Source organism: Silurus meridionalis, chromosome 13 (genome assembly GCF_014805685.1).
Source record: "Silurus meridionalis isolate SWU-2019-XX chromosome 13, ASM1480568v1, whole genome shotgun sequence".
NCBI classification, from domain to species: Eukaryota; Metazoa; Chordata; class Actinopteri; order Siluriformes; family Siluridae; genus Silurus; species Silurus meridionalis.
The window spans coordinates 19,717,834-19,740,387 of NC_060896.1; the positions used below are offsets into that span (position 1 = coordinate 19,717,834).

The window sequence follows — 22,554 nt, forward strand, 5'->3', positions numbered from 1 at the left end:
AGAAAAAGAAATTACACAGACAAAAATAGGCAATGAACTGCACCCAATTGAGTTTTGTTATTTAATAAAAAAAAGAGCACAGAGATACGTATTGGAACAATATATCCTGAAGAGGATTTATTAAACAAAACATAAACAACATTAAATAAAAAACAAATCTGTCTTGCAGAATTCTTGTGACTGTAACAGCCTAATTACTTTATACTATAGATGTCTCAATTATGTAATGGGCATATTCTTCATTTATGTTTGTTTCAAATACTTATTTACACATATTTGAATATATGTATAGTAAATAATAAATGATGAGAAAATGGACACTTATCCGATGTAGCAATTTTACATGATTTTTGCTGTAGACAACACCAGGGTTTACTAAAAATCTGTAACAATTGTTATATAATAAGGAATAGCAAGCTGGCTAAAATTAAAAAGTACATTTTTTCTGTCTGCATTTAACTTATACATGCATTTTCAACAGAACCCTAAAATAGATCATTGCTTGCAAACATATAGGTCTCAAAAAGAGCTGCACAAATATTGAACTGAATGTTAATATACCACTTCAATACAACTACAGTGTTTTCTTATCTTTTTTTTACAGTTTCGGTATAAAAGCAGAGTCTACACACAACCCAATGTAGATGAGAAGCAAATTGCCAAATTACATACCAAGGTAAGTTAGCAAAAATGTTTCATGGTGCCTAACGGCCATTTTTTACTTTTAGCTATGTCTGGATATAATACATTTTAATATTTTAGTAACAGCTTTTTCAAGTGCACTTGTTTAAAATTGTTGAGAATTTAAAAGATTCCTAGGAGCGTTAAATTCGGTAAGTTGGAAACCCCTGAATAACTACTATTAGTGGTAATTGACACATGAATAACCCTTCATATGCTTAAATCACTGCTCTTTTTGATGTTATGTGATATTATAATGTGTCAGATCTAGATTCATCTACACATCATCTACCACTTATCTCAAACAGCATGCTAGTGGTGTGTAGTTAGAAAGATTACACCTACCATACTGATGATGTATTGTGCAGACTGGGCCAATTGTCAAAAAAAGGCTAAATAACGGCTTTTTTATTATTTGTAGCACTACCGCAGCAGTGGAAGTCCAAGCAATTGGTCATAATTCCAAACTGCATAAAAGTGCAATCTTCCACAGGGCATAGAAGTGATGTTTTTGCATTGTCATATTCAGTAGAAATTTCTATACAGTTTAACTTGCAGTTTGCACATATTTTGCACATTGTAATTACTGACCTATATAAAGTAGGGACAATATTGCTCTATATTTGATCTATTCACATGTGAGTCTCAGTGGGAAAACTGTCATGTGAGGTTCCTGGCTTGTCATAAGCAGCAGGTGGCTTCTAGATGAAAATAGTTTTCAGTATTCACATTTAATATCTCTCAGAACTACAAGTCAAGCTCTAGTATTAGTATAACAAGTGACAATAAAAATGTATTAATACAAACATATAGTAAATATATAAATAAATAATTATTAACAAATTATACAAATATATATAATATTAGTAGTATTTTTTTTCAAGTAAGTGGCATATAAATGTTTTAACTGTAAAACATTAGAAAAAAAGAATTCTTGCTATAAGAATGTATAAACTGTTACTTAACAATTTATTTTATTTCTATTTTTTTAATATCTATTATTTATTTCAATTATTTCTTTAGCAAACCACCAACTTTCAGTCTTGAATATAAACTGCCGAAAAAAGTGGATGAAGTTAAAGTAAAATTTCAAGAAAGTTCAAATCCTTATGCAATTTATTTTAATTTACACAATGAAACCACTGTATCAATCAAATATATGTATTTGTGTGTGTCTGAAAGCCAAGCTGCCAATGACTGTGTAAAACCAAAAAAATGTAACACTAGCTAGCTGGATTTATTTATAAAAAAAAAATTCTGAAATTAATGCAAATAATCAGACATGGCTTTATACATACTTACAATATTTACAGATTTTGCCACCGCTTTAGGTTCCATGTGCGTCCCAGTGTATCATCTGATTGTATGAATCATATGTGACCTTCATCTGCTTCCCTTTAATTCTCCTTTTTCTCTGTAATTTTTTTTAAATGTGTATGGGGAGCTGTTCTGTTACCTATTTATAACTGGCCCAAAAAAATACGGGAAAGTCTCTCTCTCTCTCTCTCTCTCTCTCTCTCTCTCTCTCTCTCTCTCTCTCTCTCTCTCTTTCTCTCTCTCTTTCTCTCTCTCTCACTTATTCACTCACTTTAGGCCAATCTGAGGAAGTTTATGGATTACATACAAAATCACCAGTCAGAGAAAATCTCAAAAATGTTGGACAAAGGACTTGACCCGAATTACCACGATTCAGAAACAGGAGGTACACCACCTTCCATCTCCAAACGCACACATAATCTACAGTTTTCCACTATGAACTGTTTAGCTTTTCGCTCTGTCTGGTTAGACAGTTTTGACTGATTTTCTATAACAGCATGGATCTGACATGCAGTACATCACAAGTGTATTATTGTTTTGGCAGCAATATACTTCGGTTACTTTGGTAACAGTTTAATCAAGTGCACTTGTTTAAAATTGTCAGAACATTTTCATAGGTAGGTTGAATTGCTATGCGAAATGCCTATTCACTAGTCGTTCTGAGAACTCCCAGCCCAGTCTCACTGTAATCTATTGATCCGTGGTCATAGACACGAATGTCACTGAGGATGACTTTCTATTAAATGTATTTCAATAGAAAGTATTTTTGTTGCCTCCGCAAAAATTTTCTTTCTGCCACTGGATATAAGATGCTGTATTTTTTTTCTCTCGTTTGTTATTGATTTTTTAAATTTCAAATACTATTACTCACCATTTAAGCAGAAGATTTTAAGCTTGTTTTTATTGGTTAATGTTCGGTAAACTTCTCCCTCTTATAAACCATTGTCAGTGGTTCCTTCCAGTCAAACTACAATAAATATATTTTCCCAGGTAATTAAAGAGACTGCGTTAATCAGAGACACACACATTTATTACACTATAACCCTAACCCTAACCGTATATTTTCTGCCTTGTTCTCTGATAAAAATGGGGAAAAAATCTTACCATTGGCATTTCTGTCAACATTAACCATGATCCTCCCTCAGCATGACTGCCTCCGTCTGGCTCCGTTTGGCTCCGTCTCCAGAGCAACAGAGGCAGTCATTCTGGGTGACATGAGAAAAGAGGGAAATTCGTGTCTATGAACACGAATCAATAGATTAAAGTTTGTGACTATATCACGAAATGCGGTGAGACTGTGTTGGAATTCCCTATAACTAATGGTGATTAAGATCAGGTAGTGGGGTGTGCAGTACTCACAGTAATACTGCTGTTATACAATAATAATTCTCTTGGAAATTTTTGCCCAGGTTTTAAATCATAAAGAACTGTATATAGATTATACTGTAGATGTAATTTACAGAACATTTACTTAAGTAAAACACAGGTAATTCTAAATAGCCAGGGATGGTGGGTTATACCAAGAAAGTGCACTCTAATCACTGTTATTGTGTCATTTGGCAGTAGCTTGAGTCAGATTCACATTTATCTACACATGAATGAATAAATTATTAATTATTTCTATTGCCTTGTTTAGCCACAAGAAAACAGGTCCAATCATTAGAAAGTTAGTCTAGGATACTTGCACTGTTACACATATTTTGTTAGCTGCCTATGAGTTTTTAAGCAAATACTAAAAAACTTCTGTGTGTATTCACAATTTCTGCACAGAGACTCCCCTGACATCCGCTGCCCACCTGGAGAACATGGCTGACATAATTAAGATACTAAAGAATGGAGGAGCTCACCTTGATTTCCGAGCTAAAGATGGCATGACAGCTCTACACCGAGCAGCTCGTGCTAACACCAAGCACACACTCATGGTATGGAATGACAGACATGGGTTCATAATGGATATATATATATATATATATATATATATATATATATATATATATATATATATATATATATATATATATATATATATTCTCTTGCAGTGTGAAAGAACAATCATTGGGTGACTCCCTGCTAGTTAAATTCACTTGTAGTTTTTATGTTGTTTGTTTAATATTTAGTTAAAGAGCTAGAGAAAATAGTTTCAAGGCAGAAAACACTTTTAGTTTTTATTTTGGATCATGCAATGGAAAGAAATTTTACTGGCACAATTAACATACACAAACTAGCTATGGTCTCTCATATCAAGTAACAAAAAAATCGATGACACTGAATAAGAATTTCAAGATATTTAGCTTTTCACACTTTGCTGTATAAAAGAGTTAATATTAATATCAAAATATAGTACTGTCAGAATTACCTAATGCTTGGAATTACTAAGCAGTTTTTAATGGTGTAACTAACAAAAGAACATTGTTCTTTTTAAAGAACAATGCTTATAAGTGATTAGTATTCTTAAGAGTAAATCATCTTAAACTATATTATTTATTTATTTTATTCATTTAACCTATCCTCCTTCTCTGTCATGTCAGTATAGTCATTGTCATTTGAAGTGAGTAATTGAAACAAAATCCATTGAGAATATTTTTGGTTTTAATATGACTGACAAACAAATGTTCTTGTTGCACAGGCATGCATTCCGTATTCACACTTACTGTAAATATGCAAATTTATTTTGTATTACTCTGTTTTTAATCACCTTTAATAATCTTGTTAAATTCTATTATTTATATTGAATATATTAACAATAAGTTTGTTAATTTTTTTTTTGCAAAATGTTTCAGATTAGAGGCTTTATTCTCCCACGAAGTGACTCGGTTTTACTTATTTATTTATTGATTTGGGATTTTTTGCCATTCTGTTGGTATTCATGCTTCAGACACATACATTCCATATACTACTTAGTGTTTATTATGTATAGCATGCAGAATATGTACAGTATTTTAAGCACAGAGTGAATGTAGAGAGAGTGAATGTAATAACACAAGTGTTAACACAGCAATACTTTCCTGTCAGACTCTGTTGGAGTTGGGGGCATCACCAGATTATAAGGACAGCCGTGGATTGTCTGCACTGTATCATACAGCCATGGTTGGTGGAGATTCAGGCTGCTGTGAGCTCCTTCTCCATGAGCATGCCAGCATCACTTGCCAGGATGAGAATGGCTGGCATGAAGTTCATCAGGTGACCTTTGATCTCTGGATTATATATAATAAATATATATATACACCAAAGCACAGCACACTCATCACTTTGTCATGTATATCATTTTAGAACAGTAACTGGTTTAGGGTCTATCTTTTCTCTGCCAGAGCACATTAATTATGATTACTGCATGCAGAAATACCCAATGAACTCTACAGCACTGCAGGGCAAAGACAAGTCAATTCTTAAGTCTCAGTGGAGTGGTGGGGGGTTAATATAATTAATCAAATAACAGAATGCCTGTGTAATTATTTAGGCAAGTGCATCTTATTCCATGCATTTTAGGTGGATGCTAAAGTTGTACATATGCCTTAAATGTATTTGAATCTTGCACATATAGAATTAATAGACATCTTGTCATAACAATCACATGTTCTTTTTTAACATGCCATTTCATGAGTAATGTCATCAGGAGAAAGTTTATTTTCATGCACGCGTGCGTGCGTGGGTGCAAGTTTGTGTGTGTGCGTGCGCATGTGTGTGTGTGTGTGTTCATCACACTTAGATGTTCACTTACATCTTCACTAAATGTTGCCTTGAAGCTGATAACCTTCTCTGGTGAGATAGTAGTCATACACATTTCTGTCTGACATCCATCATATTGTGTCCGCTATATCTTGATTAGTTTTGTAGTTGAAGTCTTTGGACTATGATTGAACAGTCTGGAAGTTTTTGTCACTATACAGTATGTAGCCAAATACCCAGGAACCGGTCATAACCTGCTTGTTCTTGCACAAATTCATTAAATGTTGCGGTATTCTATAGTTAAATAGATATATATATGGGTCCTATAGATCACACTTATAGAGTGGCTGGGGCTATAGGATTTCAGATCTTATTAAATCTCACACAACTTTTTTAGATAGACAGATTGTCTTGTGCTCTGAGAAGCTTATAAAACAGCGGACCACAATGGACACTTTACTTACACTTATGGGACGTTATGTGTCAGATAATCTGCTGGCAGAGTGTCTGAGAGTAAATCCAGGCAAAATTTTGGAGAATTACAACACTGTAGTGTTTACTAACACCGCTGCCTTGTCATTGTACACTGCATCCTTTTTCTCCAAAAGTTCTGCAACAGGACTATTATTTTCATATGGTCGGAGTGTTTTATTCTGCTTATACCACAGCGATTTGATGATCACAATGTACTGTATATAAAAGAAACAACATTTTAGGCATTTGAATGTATTATCATGCAACACGTTAGTTCCTGTTTTTATATGAAGCTATGATAAACATTCACCACATTCACATCACCCTTTTCTACTACCACCAATGTTAAATAGTTAAACTATTTCTAGAAAATAGTCACCATTTCAACAATCATACGTATATATTTTACTTTGTATAATGTGTTTATCACAGGTCCTGTGAATAAGCTGTTGCTATAGAAACAATAACGCATTCGACTAAGTGCATTAATTTAACCCTACTGTTCATGGTACTGCCGACCTACTGTCCAAAATTGTGCTGTTAAATTATGTCCCTATTGACCAATCAGATCCAAGAATTCAGTCGCCAGCATGCATAAAATACAATAAGGTTTACAATATCATCCAGATGGGTCTGTCAGAGCTGATAAATGTCACACTTTTTACTGGACAGCTGATGAATTTGCCCATAATCTGGAGCTGACAGCATGTCAGAGTAATAAATGTAGAGGTGCAGGAGATTTATATATTACAATTTCTTGCTGCCATCTGCTGGCTATGATTTTGTGTGACCTCAATATTATGATCTCATATTGCACACATTTGTTAGGCATGCTATCTAGCCTAAGTAAGATGTAGGTCACTTGCCCATTCATCTGTGAATGAACAGGAGTGTCCGAAGACAACTGCAAATATTTGAGTGATGTTTGTGTGCTGGATCATTCAAAGATAAGGAATGACTTGTTTTCAAAAAGAGGAAAAAGGAACACGATAGTGCACTCAGACATTTGCAGCATTTGTAGCATAACAATTTTTTTTTCACTTGAAAGGAGACCCAAACCTGTTCCAGCATAACAATATTCCTGTGCATAAAAAGAGCTCCAGGAAGATAAGCTTTACATGGGTTGAATGTGAAGATCTCGAGTGGCCTGCTACAGAGCTCTGACCTTATTACAGTTTTTCTCAGCTGCTTTGAAGCATTTTTTTTTTAATCATCTCTAATATTTGCAAACCAGGAAGTGCAATCTTAAAGAAATGTTTACAAACAGCACAAAACATTGCATTTCTTGCAAAAGCCTGTACTTTTCTTTCAAAAGTAAGTATTGGTGTCAATGAGTATTTGTTCACAAACAAAATCATCAAAATGTTTAGTCATGTTGTCAGTATGATGATGCACAGTTTCAGGATTTCTTGATATAAACTATGGTTTTGATCACAGTGACCGAAAATGCAAAAAAATTACTTCCTTCTGTATGGCATCTATGCATTTCAGTAGCACAAATTGATTTATTTGATTGCGTATTTGATTTATATTTATTGCAAAGACTGGACAGGATTCACACTTTTACTGTACTATACAAGTGTTTGTTTGATTTTCAGTTGTTCATCTATTTTTAGAATTTATAATTCTGTGTTTTGCTCTGTCTATATTCACTCTCCAATTGAAGGTTCACAAGATTCACCTTTGGCCTGTTTTAGAGAACTGGTTGATTATGTGTTGATCTGATGCTATACACTCTCCTTTATTGGTGACATTTAAGATTTATCTGCACAATTCATCATTTAAAGTCACATTTACAAAAAAAAAAGTTTAATAGAAATTTCAGATGACAGATGATGACAACTGGTTTAACCATTTTGCATTCAATGACTTATACAATGAACTGATGTTGAGATGTTTTAGGGGTTAAGACTATTTAGGTGAAACCAGTTTAATATATTACGATCAACATGACATAAACAACTGATACTGTAGGAAACAGCAGACACTTGTACACAGTCGATTAAATTAATGTACAAAAGCATTCGCAATTTGATCAAAGCAACAAAAAATGTTCTTATGATGAACACAAATGACTAAATGATGTGGAGGTTGAAAACAAGTAGTTTTGAAAATTTCATTTCTGATCTGGGAAACGCTCCAAAGCAACTGAGAAAAACTGTAAACACCTTTAGGATGAATTGGAATGCTGACTGCACCCCAGGCCTCCTCACCCTACATCAGTACCTGACTTTACTAACAACCTTGTGGGCTGAATGAGCACAAATCTCCACACCCACCCTCTAAAATCTAGTGGAAAGTCTTCCCAGAAAACTGGAGGATATTTAAACAGTAAATGGGGATTGAACGTGGAATGACGTGTTAAAAATACATATGATCAAATGTCCAAAAACTATATATGCAAGATTCAAATAGATATAAGGCATATATACAGTTATTATATTCATTGCCAATTATGGTCTTTGCCCTGCAGTGCAGTAGAGTTCAGTCTTTACATGCAGTAACCAGGATTATTGTGCTCTGGCAGAGAAAAGACAAATAGAATGGTATATTTAAAAAAGCACATATAAATCTTATGGTCAGGTGTCCACAAACCTGTGCCTATATAGTTTATTTACAGTATGGATTGAAAGTTCTTAAAATTGCTGAATAATATAATCAGGAAAATTGTATTTCTGTGTGTACGCTCTCAGGCTTGTCGCCATGGTCATGTCCAGCATCTTGAGCATCTGCTCTTTTACGGGGCTGATATGAGCGCCCAGAATGCATCAGGAAACACAGCAATGCACATTTGTGCTCTTTACAACCAGGTGTGTGACTGCTTACTATTAAAAAGGCTTCTGAAGCTCTGTGACATTTCTTTATAATTTGTCCCTTTTGTGTGTATATACAGGATAATTGTGCACGTGTGCTGCTCGTTCGTGGTGCTGATAAAGAGGTGAAGAATTATAACAGCCAAACTCCATTTCAGGTTTGTCTACTATCTGTTTGTTTTTTGTTTTTTGTAAAACCAATTGTGTAAAACATGTTAATACTTCCTGGGCTGGTATGAAATGTAGAGAAGTTTCATTAAACATTTGAGTACTAATAAGTGCTTTTTTGCACTTACAATAGTATGTACAAGTCTTTTCAAAAATCTGAATAGACATTTCAAACTATATCAAAATACCGATCGATAGATAGATAGATAGATAGATAGATAGATAGATAGATAGATAGATAGATAGATAGATAGATAGATAGATAGATAGATAGATAGATAGATAGATAGATAGATAGATAGATTACTGAAAAATTTTAAATGCAAAAATTATAAAGATGTAAAAATCTCAGCCCTAATTCAAATTTTGGCCCGAAAAAAATTAAGATAATTTGTTTCTGGATAATTTTTTTTTTCCATGTATCTTAAAATGAACACTGCTATTATATGGTGTCTCAGGTGGCCATCATCGCTGGAAATTTTGAGCTTGCAGAGCTGATCAAGAACCACAGAGAAAGTGACGTAGGTGAGTGTCTCTCTCTTACTTTTCTCACACACACACACACACACACACACACACACACACACACACACACACACACACGACTGATTGCAGTGATTTGTATTAAAGAGGAATTTTTTTGCGAAGAGGTTTCATCATTAATTTATGCAGTGTTCAAATCATTGAAATCATGTGCTGAAACATTGTTATGCATTATTATATACTGTATGTAACTTTTATTATGATGTATACGAAACATTAAAAGACTGTATATGATAAAGACAGAAACATTAGACTGGGGACTTAAAAGTGCTAAAAAGAACTGAATCAAGAGCAAAGCATGAACACATCATAAGACCTAATGAGACAATACATGAACAGATACAAACTAAGAAAACCAGAAAAAACATTAAGACACAGGTTGAAAAAGTGTTTCAATTTAAGATGAAAACAATAACCAACATGATGTCAGAATAGAACATTCTAGAAATGCATAGAAAGGAAAAGACTTAAATCATAAAAAAAAATCCATTACATTGGGATGGTAGAAAACCTGTGTTCTCAACTAAAAAGGAAAGTGCAAATGTATAAATCGAAGAACATAAAGGAGCATAATTGTCTTATATTATGAAGCGAATACAACCTACAACCTCGTCAGACCTCAAACTTGCCATACATTACAGCAAGTGATTGTGTTGTTCTTTGATCTAAGGAAGACATCACAATCTATTAACTGTTGAGAAGTTGGAACCCTTTTTCAACTACAAAATAAACCTTTAAATGTCAATACTATATACAAAATATGAAACATGTTTAAATAAAACAATATCATAAATAATATATAAATTACAATAAATATATAATAATATATAATGCAGTATATAACTCTAAAAGGTACTTTACACTTATTACATGTATACTTTACAGTTCATAGTTCTATCAAATTAGAGCGAAAAGAACAAAGTGTGTGTGTGTGTGTGTGTGTGTGTGTGTGTGTGTGTGTGTGTGTGTGTGTGTGTGTGTGTGTGTGTGTGTGTGTATTATTGAACTACAGTTCTCATCTCTCAGTTCTCATCCACCAGGTAACAATAACTGAGAGAGAGAGAGAGAGAGTGAGAGAAAGAAAGAAAGAAAGAAAGAAAGAAAGAAAGAAAGAAAGAAAGAAAGAAAGAAAGAAAGAAAGAAAGAAAGAAAGATCCATTTTACATCATTACAAGACAGACAGACACAGACAGACAGACGGACGGACGGACGGAGGGACGGACGGACGGACGGACGGACGGACGGACAGACAGACAGACAGACAGACAGACAGACAGACAGACAGACAGATAGATAGATAGATAGATAGATAGATAGATAGATAGATAGATAGATAGATAGATAGATAGATATTAAACAAACAAAGAAAGAAGCCACAGTTAATCCGTGCTTCACAGCTGTCCAGCAGGCGGAATGAGAAGCTGCAGTTTAAGAGGTTTATATTCTGATCAGGCAGCATCATGGAGACAAACTCGTACATCAAGAAGTCCTGATGCTTTGTACCTGTCCATTTATCTCTCCTTATTCCCATTTGCCTCGTTTTCCTTATTTATTACTCTAATTTCTTGTTTAATCTATGGACTTTACCTGTGATGGGAATGTACAATATTCGCCATGGGTTCCTCTTTCTGCTCAGAAAAAGGTGTGTTTAAGGATTACTATAGTTATTGGAAATGTTGCAACAGTTAAAATAGTTATTTGTAATGTTATTTCTTGATATTGCATAACAGTTTTTACTTCACTGAAGTAATATTTTTATCCATTACACATCTGTGTGATATTTTTATTCATTAGAAATTACGTCATTGATAATGGAGATCTACATTGTGTTTTAGAAGTTCCTGTATGTTACTGTTTTAAGAAAATATACTGTTTATTATTGAGTAAAAACGAAATGTATGATTATTAATATTATTATTGTTACTGTAGTTTTTTTTCTTTTTAGATGTTCACATGGGTCATCTAAACTCTTTCACCTGAATCATTGCACAATGAAAATAGAATCGTTATTTTCAGAAAAAACAGACACAGTGGGATTTTGCTGATGTTTTGGCTTAATGATGCAAAAGTCTGAGTGAAGTACAGAGAGCTGTATTTAATTTAGTCATTTATTAAAAACCTGAAGTCAGCAGATCTCTATTACTGTAAAAACTCTAATTCACCAGATTTAATTCACAAGTTAAAAGAAATCCCAAAACTGAAGTTTGTCAGATTTATGTCCAGATTTAGCAACATTAGTTAATCTAACCATCTTCTTAAACATGCCTTTATGATAATTTTGACTGTTAAGCAGTAAGTTATTAAACGTTACCTCTCCACCTATATTATTGTAACCAAGTTTGCTAGTAAGCTAGCTAAATGTGATCTATGTAAATAACATGCATAATTAACAGCAAGCTGTATAACATTAGGCTGTAATATTGTGTAAAAAACTGGTAGCAAAGTTCAACAGCATGCTACATTCAGGCTAACATATTGCCCAAAGAAGTAGGCACAGTCACTATCATGCTAACTAGCCTTAACTCAACGACAATGTAATGTAAACCTGTCCCATACTGTTGTGAGAAAATACTGGGATGGGCTGTTTGATTTTGTGCAGATTCCAATTCAGTGCTGAACCATTCAAATAGCTGCTGCTTTAAACTCAGTCAAAAATCCTCAGCATCGATTTGTATGATTTAGTTATAAATAATTAAGATGAAATGAAATCAATCAGAGATGGGAGATACCATATAAGATACGATGAAGGATGGATGAATGAATAAAAGAAGGAATAAATGAAAGAACATCAAGACATAGTAATAGACATATGCTAAACGAGTCAGTGGGAAAGAGAGTGGCAGAGAGTGAGAGATAGAGTGAGATGGGGGGTTTACAGGATACTGCCAGCTGGAGGCAAATCATGATCTGTGCTGTATCACGGTCCCTGACTTACACTCTTTTTATTGCTATTTTATTTTTCAATCTCTTATTGTGACATCATTTGGGAGAATGAATCTATATAAGTGAATGCCAATGGAGTAAAAAATGAAATCTTTTCACTGTGCATTAAAGAGAGACGGTAAGGGAATGCTTTAACACTTTTAACAATGTTGCAGCATTACTGATTTTATATTTACTCTCTCTCTCCTTCTATTATTCTCTCTGTCTCTCTTTTTGATTTCAGCATTTTTCTGTCTGTCTTATAATGACAAACCCAGATTACACTTTGAGATGTGTTATCTGCAATTCTTGCGCTCAATAAGAACTAAAATAGAGATGGGGAAATCGTTTCCTACACAGGGAAAAAATCTTTGTATTTAGTTTCTAATTTTTTATAAGTATTAATTGTAACTACATACAGATATTACACTTGGATTTAAAAGATCAAATGGATACCATTACTTAATACAGTGTCTGAAGTGGGTTCTTTAGTTTTTTCATGAAAGTTATCTAATCTTTCACTGGATTGTTGCAGTGAGCCTGTGCCTACACTGAGGTGATTTTTGCTCTTGGCTGTCTGCTCATCAAGGTTGTAAAGAGTGACTATTTGAGTGAGGGTAACCTTCCTTCCAGCGTTTACCATTCTGGATAAAGATTTTGCAGTACTGCTAGAAGTTATGTTTGATTGTTTAATTTTTGAAGTACTTTACAGGCAAGCCAAACATGTCATGTCATGTGAAATGCAGGGTCTGATGGGAGACCTGTGGCTCTAGGTATACTCCTGACACAACCAATTCTGGTATTGAACACACAAATTTCTGAACTGTTACTCAAATATTTCATAAATAAATCCCTTTCAATGACTCAGATAACACGCAAAAGGTTGAACTTGTTAAATTAGTGCAGACCAATCAAACCAGTTAAGGTGGGTTATTGGTTAAGAATTTGCAGCATTGCAAAAATGCTATGTTTGGGTCTTAAAGGTAGACTTTTATCCTGCATTTAGCTAATTTACTGAATTATGTCCTATACTAGGTAAGATGTTACAGCACTTTATTGGCAACCCATATACTAAAATATAACCATGCTTAATGTCACTTAGATCAACTTTCCCCCATTTCTGATGTTTGATGTGAACATTAAATGAAACTCTTTATCTGTATCTATATGACTTGCATAGCTTCTCTTACTAGTAACCTATTTTAGATTTAGAGTTTGTTTAGAGAACTGCACAGTCAAACTTCAAACATCAATCATACCTCTGGGAACGGTTTAGATTAAATTTCTGACTGAAAAATCACATTAATTTGTGCCACCTAATGGGAAATCAAATCAAGCACATAGGTTAGTAACTTGTCATTCATGGCTTATGTGAACCTCATCAGAGTTTGGGCAATTACTGAAGATAATTATGAAGGCAAAGTGTTCAGGGGAAAATTTCCACATACTCTGTTTGGGTGGGGATTCATTGTGTCAAATGAACACAACTTGTAAGTGGTCACAGAAAGAAAGAGTAGAGTGCAATTTCATCAGGTCTTCACAGGTCTGAGCACTAGGAAGAATGTTTTTGGGTTTGTTGAGACTTGAATTATAGGCTAAATCACAATGTTTGGCCCAAACTAATTACAACATACAGGTAAAACCATTCCTACTACACATGCTGGAAATCTTGTTGCCATCACAGGCAGCACAGAGGAACCAAATGTAAGCAAATAGATGTCTGTTGATGGGGTTTCCAAAAAGAGTTGGGAAAAATCGTGCATTGAGAAATGGAAGAAAATATCCAAAATCAAAATGTGCAAATCCTAGAGACACATGCTAGAAAACCTAAATCTGTAATTACAGCGAACCACAACTGACAATGAGTGGATGTCAATGTTTTATTGCCATAAAACGTTATGCCAATGTTATGCTAATGTTTTAATCAACTTCATTTTAAAGCTTCACAGACAGTTTCAGACATCTTATTTATTTATTGTACAATCAAATCACTGGACAGTGTGTGTCATTGTACAAATGGAGGCAGAAACAGATGCGTTTTATTTTCAGTAATAAAATGTTTTTATTATTGTCAGATAATTCTGAAAACATACTTTAGTTAAATTTTATTTCTATAATATTGAATACATGCTTGAATATGATGCATCAAAAAGAGGGAAAAAAGATGCTTTGGTTGCTAGTTTCTAGTTCTAGTTCATATGTTATACAAATGTAATACAAAAAGTCATTAAACTGGTTCAAATTTTTTAAGGTCTGCGCCCTAACCAACTTCCTTCAACCTTGTTTTAAAACTATCCCAATTTAGCATAAAACACTGCGACCTTGGCAACACACCCCTGCTGGTGTGACTCTCAACAGGGTTTATCTGAAGTCGTGCAGCGTTCTGTAGCTCAAACCTGTCTTCTTCTCTGTACTGAGTTGCATCCTTCATCTGCAGTTGTTAACAAAGCTACAATAATATGGCTAAAATTGTAGCATTGTACTTGAGAGTATTTCATTCCAGAGAGTAAAAAGTCCACTGGTAAAGATAACAGTTAATAACTTTGTATTGTGTGTGGATATACGTAATAGGAATGTTGGTCAAGGCAGAAATTCTGATCACACTATATCTGGTGATCATTGGGGGAGGGGGTTATATCTAATATATGCATGGTTGTGATTCATTTCAGGTGCTGTAGTAATCACAACCAGGTCATATTACATTTATACAACAGTTAAATAATGGTCTGTCATTTAAGACACAATATTGCTAAATGTTCTGTTCATTTACTTATAGTGGAAATAATCCCAACTAGTATTTTAAATTAATTTGTCCTTTCTCATTAACAGGAATATTGGCATTCCTTCTTCTTCTTTCATATATTCCTATAATGTATCACTTGCTAACTGTCACTAACTCTTCTGTAGTCTTTACAGAATGTAAGATACTGCCTGGAACTAACTGTTACTGTATAATACTTAAAAGCAAATAAATTTAACGATTGATTTATACCATAAAGCTTAGCTCAGAAAGATTGGCCATGAATAAAGACTGGATATGCAAATCACAGACAAATGTGGACAAATTTGTTAACAAAATTATAATTAAACATTTTGAAATATAATGATGTTTCACTCGTTATTTCAAAATGTTCTAAAAATATATATTGATAAACACCTTAAAACTTCTGGAAAGGATGTCCTCTGACAGACGAATCAAAACTAGGGTTTTCTTGCATACCAGTTATATGTTCTCCGATACAAAACTGAAGCTTTTAAAAAAAAGAAGTAAAAGGAAAGTAAAGAAAAGAATTATGGTGTTTTAAATTAGGTAAATTATCAGGACTCTTAACAGGTGTTTCCACACGGAAGGTTAATGAAGTGATACCAGAGAAACTGTACCTCTTCTACATTTCATATGGATTACATAATCAGAGAATATTTGTTTTCCATGTGAATTGGTTTATATAAAAGAAATTTATTTAATAAACATTTTAAACTTGTGATTGCTTCTGAAGGTTGGGCAAAAAATGATATGGTTAAAAAAGTAATTTTTGTCCATGCCTTTTTTTCCATTTGTTTAATTATTTTTTATATTCTGTTGAATCAAAAATCAATTAATTTAAGATTTTGTATTAAATATGGATCAAAAGGTGATGGACATTGATTACTTTTGTTTCTTTTAAGTTGTTTCAGAGACAATTGTAGGTTCTTCTTAGCAAAGACTGATTACATTTGCATACATTTCTTCATAAGGACTGCAGCTCTGCTTGATATCCTCATTTTGACTTCTAAATATAAAACTCTTCATACCTGATCAGACAGGAAAAGAAAGGCAAGGCTATTTTTAGGTGCTGATGATGAGAGAACCTGAAGGTCAGGATGTAATAGGGTGCATGTAAGAATCTTTTAACAGCATCTTTTTTTTCCCCAACTACAATTCCTCATAACCTCAGCTCTGCCAGACGTCCTTGTGACTTTGGCATATTTGATGTTTCTCCTCAGTTAGTAGATGTAACAAAGAGCAGTCAGTTTATCATCCAAACCCCATCTTGCTGTGGTTTTTCAGACAGATGTTGTGAGAGAGATTTTGAAACATATTTTTATACTAAGGATTAAAATTTTCCTGCTTTTATCTCAGGAACCTGGTTAGAGTACAGTTACTCCAAACAATTACCCAGGTTGGTTAATACCAGCAGAATTGGTACTTATAGATGTCAAACTTGTTAATTATTATGTTTCTAAATATTTATTATATTATTATTAGTAGTAGAAGTAGTAGTATAGCTACACTGCATTATAGCAGCTTCCTCACTAAACACATTTTTCAGATTCTGAAAAAAAAATATTTTTATCAAAGAATATAGCTTGGGCAAACAAAGGAACAAATGCAAGAGAAACTATAATCGGAAATAAAACAGGGAATCAATGTGACAAAATCAATGTTTTCGGTTTTGTTTTTTTTTGCACACAGCATGTATTTCAAATAATGATTTCTTTTAATATCAAGATTTGTACACTGATCTACTGTACTGAATTGTGTATGCTGAATATTGTCCACTATAATGCTATAGAATTACATAATGTGAACTATAAAAACAAAAACATTGTGAATGCAAAATAATAATTATTATTCTGGGAATATATTATTATATTATTATTCTTTCCATTTTTTTTCTCAGTGCCTTTCCTTGAGGCTCCTTCATACTCCAGGCGTCGCCGTGCCCCTCATCATTTGGTGCCTCCACGTGTGCTGCTGCGCTCCAACAGTGAAAATCACCTCCAAATGCATCCCCGACACACAACCACACAATTACACATACACACCAGCCCTAATGGCACAGTGAGCACCAGAGCCGCACCACGCAGCCGCTCACCCTCGCTCAGCCGTCTGGGAGAGGAACAACATAGACTACAACAAAGGTGACACACACACATTAACACACACACACACACACACACACACACACACACACACACACACACACACACGCATACTTACATTTGCATATAATTTTATTATATATAAATATTATTTCTGGTACATTTCAAATGTGATGCATACTGTTCAACTATAGTTATATCTACACCTACAGCTAACTTCAGTAACTGAACGCAAATATAATGCCTTTTTCAGTTTTTATTGTTTGTTTATTTTTTTTAACACTGCAATTTGTGTAAAAGAAATCTTGTGGACCAGCAACGTGTCGACACAAGAATAAAGCAAACACCTTTCTATCATTATGGGGACATTTGGACATCAGTAGAGATCAAGATTAAATCATCAAACACACTAGAGCCACAGCTTATCTGTGGCTCTCTCTCTAAACACACACACGCACACAAACAATCCTAACACATAGAGTACAAATCTAGTCATTACTGCTCTATGTGTGTGTGTGTGTGTGTGTGTGTGTGTGTGTGTGAGAGAGAGCGAGATAGAGATTCTCTCATTTCTGTTTTGTGTTTATTGGGGTTTTGTGTGTAAAATGAAGGATTAACCTGACTATCATCATTGGAGAGGATTAAGAAGATTAGTGGTAGTGTCTGTAATGTGTGTAAATGTGGACATGTTTTTATGTTTTTGGTGGGAAACAAAGATGGGAGTATCCAGGATTTGATCTTAGCAGGTCTCTGTTAAGAAAACAAACAAAAGAATCCCTCTGGTAAAAGATTAGTGTTTGATTTTTGTAAAACATCATTAAAAAGCTCTAGTAGGTACAGTATGTCAATGGACATCATTAATTCAATTCAATTCATTTTTATTTGTATAGCGCTTTTAACAAAGAACATCGTCTCAAAGCAGCTTTACACAGATAACGTGGTGATAAAAATGAATAAGATGTTCTTTATAAGTGTTTGTCCCTGGTGGCGACTTTACTTGTTAGTAATACAAGTCTCTGTGTGTGTGTGTGTGTGTGTGTGTGTGTGTGTGTGTGTGTGTGTGTGTGTGTGTGTGTGCGTGTGCGTGTGCGTGTGTGCACTGATATTAAGGGTTTTATTTGCCATGGCCACAAAGCCTCAGAACTGATTAAGTTGTGACATTCTGACCTCTATGTAGATTAAATTCAGACATATGGTCACACACTGTCTCTCTCACACACACACACACACACACACACACACACACACACACACACACACACGAAAAGTTTTTTTTTCTGTAATCAACACATATGCAATGCGGGGAAGCGGTAGCTCAATGGTAAAGGTGCTGGGTTACTGATCGGAAGGTCAGTGGTTCAACCCTTGGTATCGCCAAGCTGCCACTCTTGGCCCCTTAAAACCCTCTGTGCTTCACAGGAGCTGTTTCATGTCTGACTCCAGCTTCCAAACAAGTTGGAATACGTCAAAAAATGCATTTTGCTGTAATGTATATGTGACAAATAATAGCTGTCCTTCTTCTACAAAACAAGGCTTGTTTTTTTTGTTTTGTTTTTTAATAATGAAGTGCAGGTTGTATAGTGCACACAGCAGCACAGCTGTTGAAAAAAAAATCATTTCGAGGTATGGTTTTGTGAGTTTTTTCAATATCCAGTTCAATGCTTTTCTCTCTCTCTCCCTGCAAAACCTAATTGTGCCCTGTCGTTTTCTAACACGAAACGTTGCGCTACAGACAATTTCCAAAAGATGGCGCTCTCACATTAGTTCACTGTAGAGAAACTCGGATGTCTTTTACACGCATTTACACAATGCACGACTAACTGAAGTACTGTCGTGCTTGATAAGATTGGAATTCATTATAAAGTTCTTATTTTGATGCGATTTAAATATTATGATAGATAGATAGATAGATAGATAGATAGATAGATAGATAGATAGATAGATAGATAGATAGATAGATAGATAGATAGATAGATAGATAGATATGTGTACACATATAAACATCAGAGAAATCAATGTTCCATTTATTATGCATCCATTTCTCCATGACCTTAAACTTAAATTAGGGGAAGTGGGAGCTCAGTGGTTAATAAAGCTTTGGGTTACTGATAAGAATGTTTGTGGTTTTAAAACTGGTATCAACAGGTTGCCACTTTTAGGGCCCTTGAGTAAGGCCCTTAACTCTGTGCTCCAGGGGTACATGTGACAAGTATAAAGCACCTTACTTTCACCTTTCTTTTTCTTTATTTACTTACAAAATGCACTTTCCTGTCTGCAGTGGTGATGGACAGGTTGACGGACGATGTCAGACAGGAGTCTCCGTGGACTATGATGTTTGCGGATGATATTCTGATTTGTGGTGAGAGTAGGGAGCAGGTTGAGAAGAGCATGGAGTGGTGGAGGTACACGTCAGTAGGAGTAAGACAGAGTACATGTGTGTGAATGAGAGGGAGGGCAGTGGAGTGGTGCAGTTGCAGGGAGAAGAGGTGGAGAAGGTGGAGGAGTTCAGGTACTTGGGGTCAACAGTGCAAAGTAATGGAGAGTGTGTTAGAGAAGTGAAGAAAAGAGTGCAGGCAGGGTGGAGAAGAGTGAGAGCAGGAGTGATTTGAGATAGAAGAGTATCTGTGAGAGTGAAAGGGAAAGTTTATAGGACTGTGGTGAGACCTGCGATGTTGTATGGTTTAGAGACAGTGGCATTGAGTAGAAGACAGGAGGTGGAGCTGGAAGATGTTGAGATTTTCATTGGGAGTGACGAGGATGATCAGGATTAGAAATGAGTTTATGGGAGAACCCGAAAGAAGAAAAAGAAGACTTACGAAATATAATTGCACATCAATAATGTAATGTGGAGGAGCAGATCAACCACATATTTCAACATGGATTATAATCCTGTAGACTGATACTAAAAAGCTCATACAGGCATTTTATTATTATTATTTATTTTTTTTGAATGTTTGTTTTTTTATTGTTTCTATTTTTTTTTATGTCATGGTGTATGGTTACAATACACAATATATAATTCTGATAATATATAATCATACAGTATTAATGTGTTCTGGATTAATTAAAATAAGTTTTGGCACAGAGTAAAATTTGTGTTTGCCCTTTTTCTGATTCAAAGCTGCTATTATTTGCTAGTTCTGAGTCTGAGACATGATTTTGTATAATTATGAGGGATTACACTCACCGCTCAGGTTACACTCACACCCATTGTGAGTTTCTCACAATTTCGCAAAAAGTAGCATGCATAAAATTTTAAAAGGCCTTCTAACAGTTAGCTAAGAGCTAATTGTAGAGAACAGCACAGATTCAGCATTTTTAACCACAAGAAAAATATTATAATTTGAACTACATAGCATTATATCATACTTAAAATGTACTAGTATTTGCATTTATCATAAGCCACAGCTCACATTTCACAAATTAGAGAAATACTCACATTATTTGTGAGTAATAACTAAATTAATTTGTGCATTACCCACTGGTCTCTTTTCAGCATACAGACCTCAGCAAAGAAGAGCAGTCCCATTGTGTATTGTGAAGAAAGATAATAGTTAAATGTAATAGTTATGTCTCAGTGGATAACTAAATGTTTTATCAAGACTCAAAATCCAGTCCCTAAAGAAGATCCTGCATTTGAGCAAATTGAATTCTCTCCTTCCTATCTTTCTCAGAGCAAACACAAGTCTTGATGGTTTGGGGTCAAGAAGGAAGCTGTACAGTGCCGTCCCCGGTCGAAATTTTGTTGCAGTGCGATCCTATCAGCCTCAGGCAGAGGGAGAAATTACACTGTATAAAAATGACAGGGTCAAAGGTCAGTACACCCCCACAGACACATACACACACACACATATATCTCAAATCACATATTTATGTATGATACAATGTTCACATGTACATAACTGTTTATATATATATATATATATATATATATATATATATATATATATATATATATATATATATATATATATATATGTTCCTTCCCGGACTATGAAATGGAATGAGTTCTGTACATCATGTGCATTTTCTCACAATACATTATGGTTACCAGTTGAATTTATACGCCTTTCATTTATGTACTAAAGCATACTGTGTTATTTACTAATCTCCTAGATTAATACATAGTAAACGAGCATGTCAAACCTACAGTCCACAACCCAGTAAAAGTTTTTATCTGGCCTATTAAATGAATTTCAAATCCATATAATACATTAAATACCCTTAGTCCACTTGCCATGCATACAAATTCAAGATCAAAATTGCCTTATTTTTACCAGAAAATGGTACATTTCCTAAGTTTAAACATTTGCTAGGTTTTCTGTTCTACTGTGAATAAATTATAGGTTTATGAAATTTACAATTTATTGCATATTGTTTTCCTTAAAAAACATCCCAAATTCAAAATGGGTTTGTACATGGTTTACACCTTGTGCTATATGATACACAATGTGTTTCTCTGTCACTCTCAGCAGCCGCAAGCAGGTGATATGTAATGCAGATGAGGGGTGAGGTTACTAACTAGTAGAAGCATTTTTATATTCAAGCACTCAAATTCAGCTCCAAAATATTTTCCTTTATTGAACATTTACTATTTTTGTTTTGATTAGAAGATATTAAAGAAGTGTTCATAATCATAATAATACAGAATAATTGTATGCCTTATATATTTTGAAACTATGAATGGAATGGAATTACATTTAAAACCTAAATATAAGTGAACAGCTTCTGTGTAATCTGACAAACTTCTGGGTGAACAGTGTCATAATTACCTTAAATGAGTGTATTAGATCACAGCATTTAAGACCCAACTTGTGTGCATTCAGCAACTAAAATGTCATTTAGGCACTACCACAATCAACACTGTGTTTTAGAAGCATACACATTTTAAACTGAAGTGGACATCCGAACACCAGTCTGCCTAAGTGTTAAACAACATATCAATAACAATAACAAGACTTGGATGGGGAATTGATTTTCGGCTGTCTCAGTTCTCAGTATTGGTGAAGGTGGCTATTGGGAAGGGAGCACTCGTGGCCGTGTCGGCTGGTTTCCAGCTAATTGTTTGGAAGAAATTCCCACCAAAACCAAAGAGGACAGACCACGT

General features: G+C 34.4%; 1 protein-coding gene across 1 annotated transcript in view; it reads left to right on the top strand.

Annotated features, from left to right (window-relative positions):
* LOC124395535 (SH3 and multiple ankyrin repeat domains protein 2-like) overlaps positions 1-22,554 on the top strand; it is a 73,836-nt gene that overhangs the window by 2,642 nt on the left and 48,640 nt on the right. The window contains exons 3-12 of the mRNA XM_046864097.1: positions 605-676; positions 2,275-2,383; positions 3,769-3,920; positions 5,011-5,178; positions 8,832-8,948; positions 9,032-9,109; positions 9,578-9,644; positions 17,246-17,486; positions 21,122-21,261; positions 22,439-22,552. Coding sequence (XP_046720053.1) covers positions 605-676; positions 2,275-2,383; positions 3,769-3,920; positions 5,011-5,178; positions 8,832-8,948; positions 9,032-9,109; positions 9,578-9,644; positions 17,246-17,486; positions 21,122-21,261; positions 22,439-22,552 — 1,258 coding nt within the window. The remainder of the gene's footprint in view (positions 1-604; positions 677-2,274; positions 2,384-3,768; positions 3,921-5,010; positions 5,179-8,831; positions 8,949-9,031; positions 9,110-9,577; positions 9,645-17,245; positions 17,487-21,121; positions 21,262-22,438; positions 22,553-22,554) is intronic.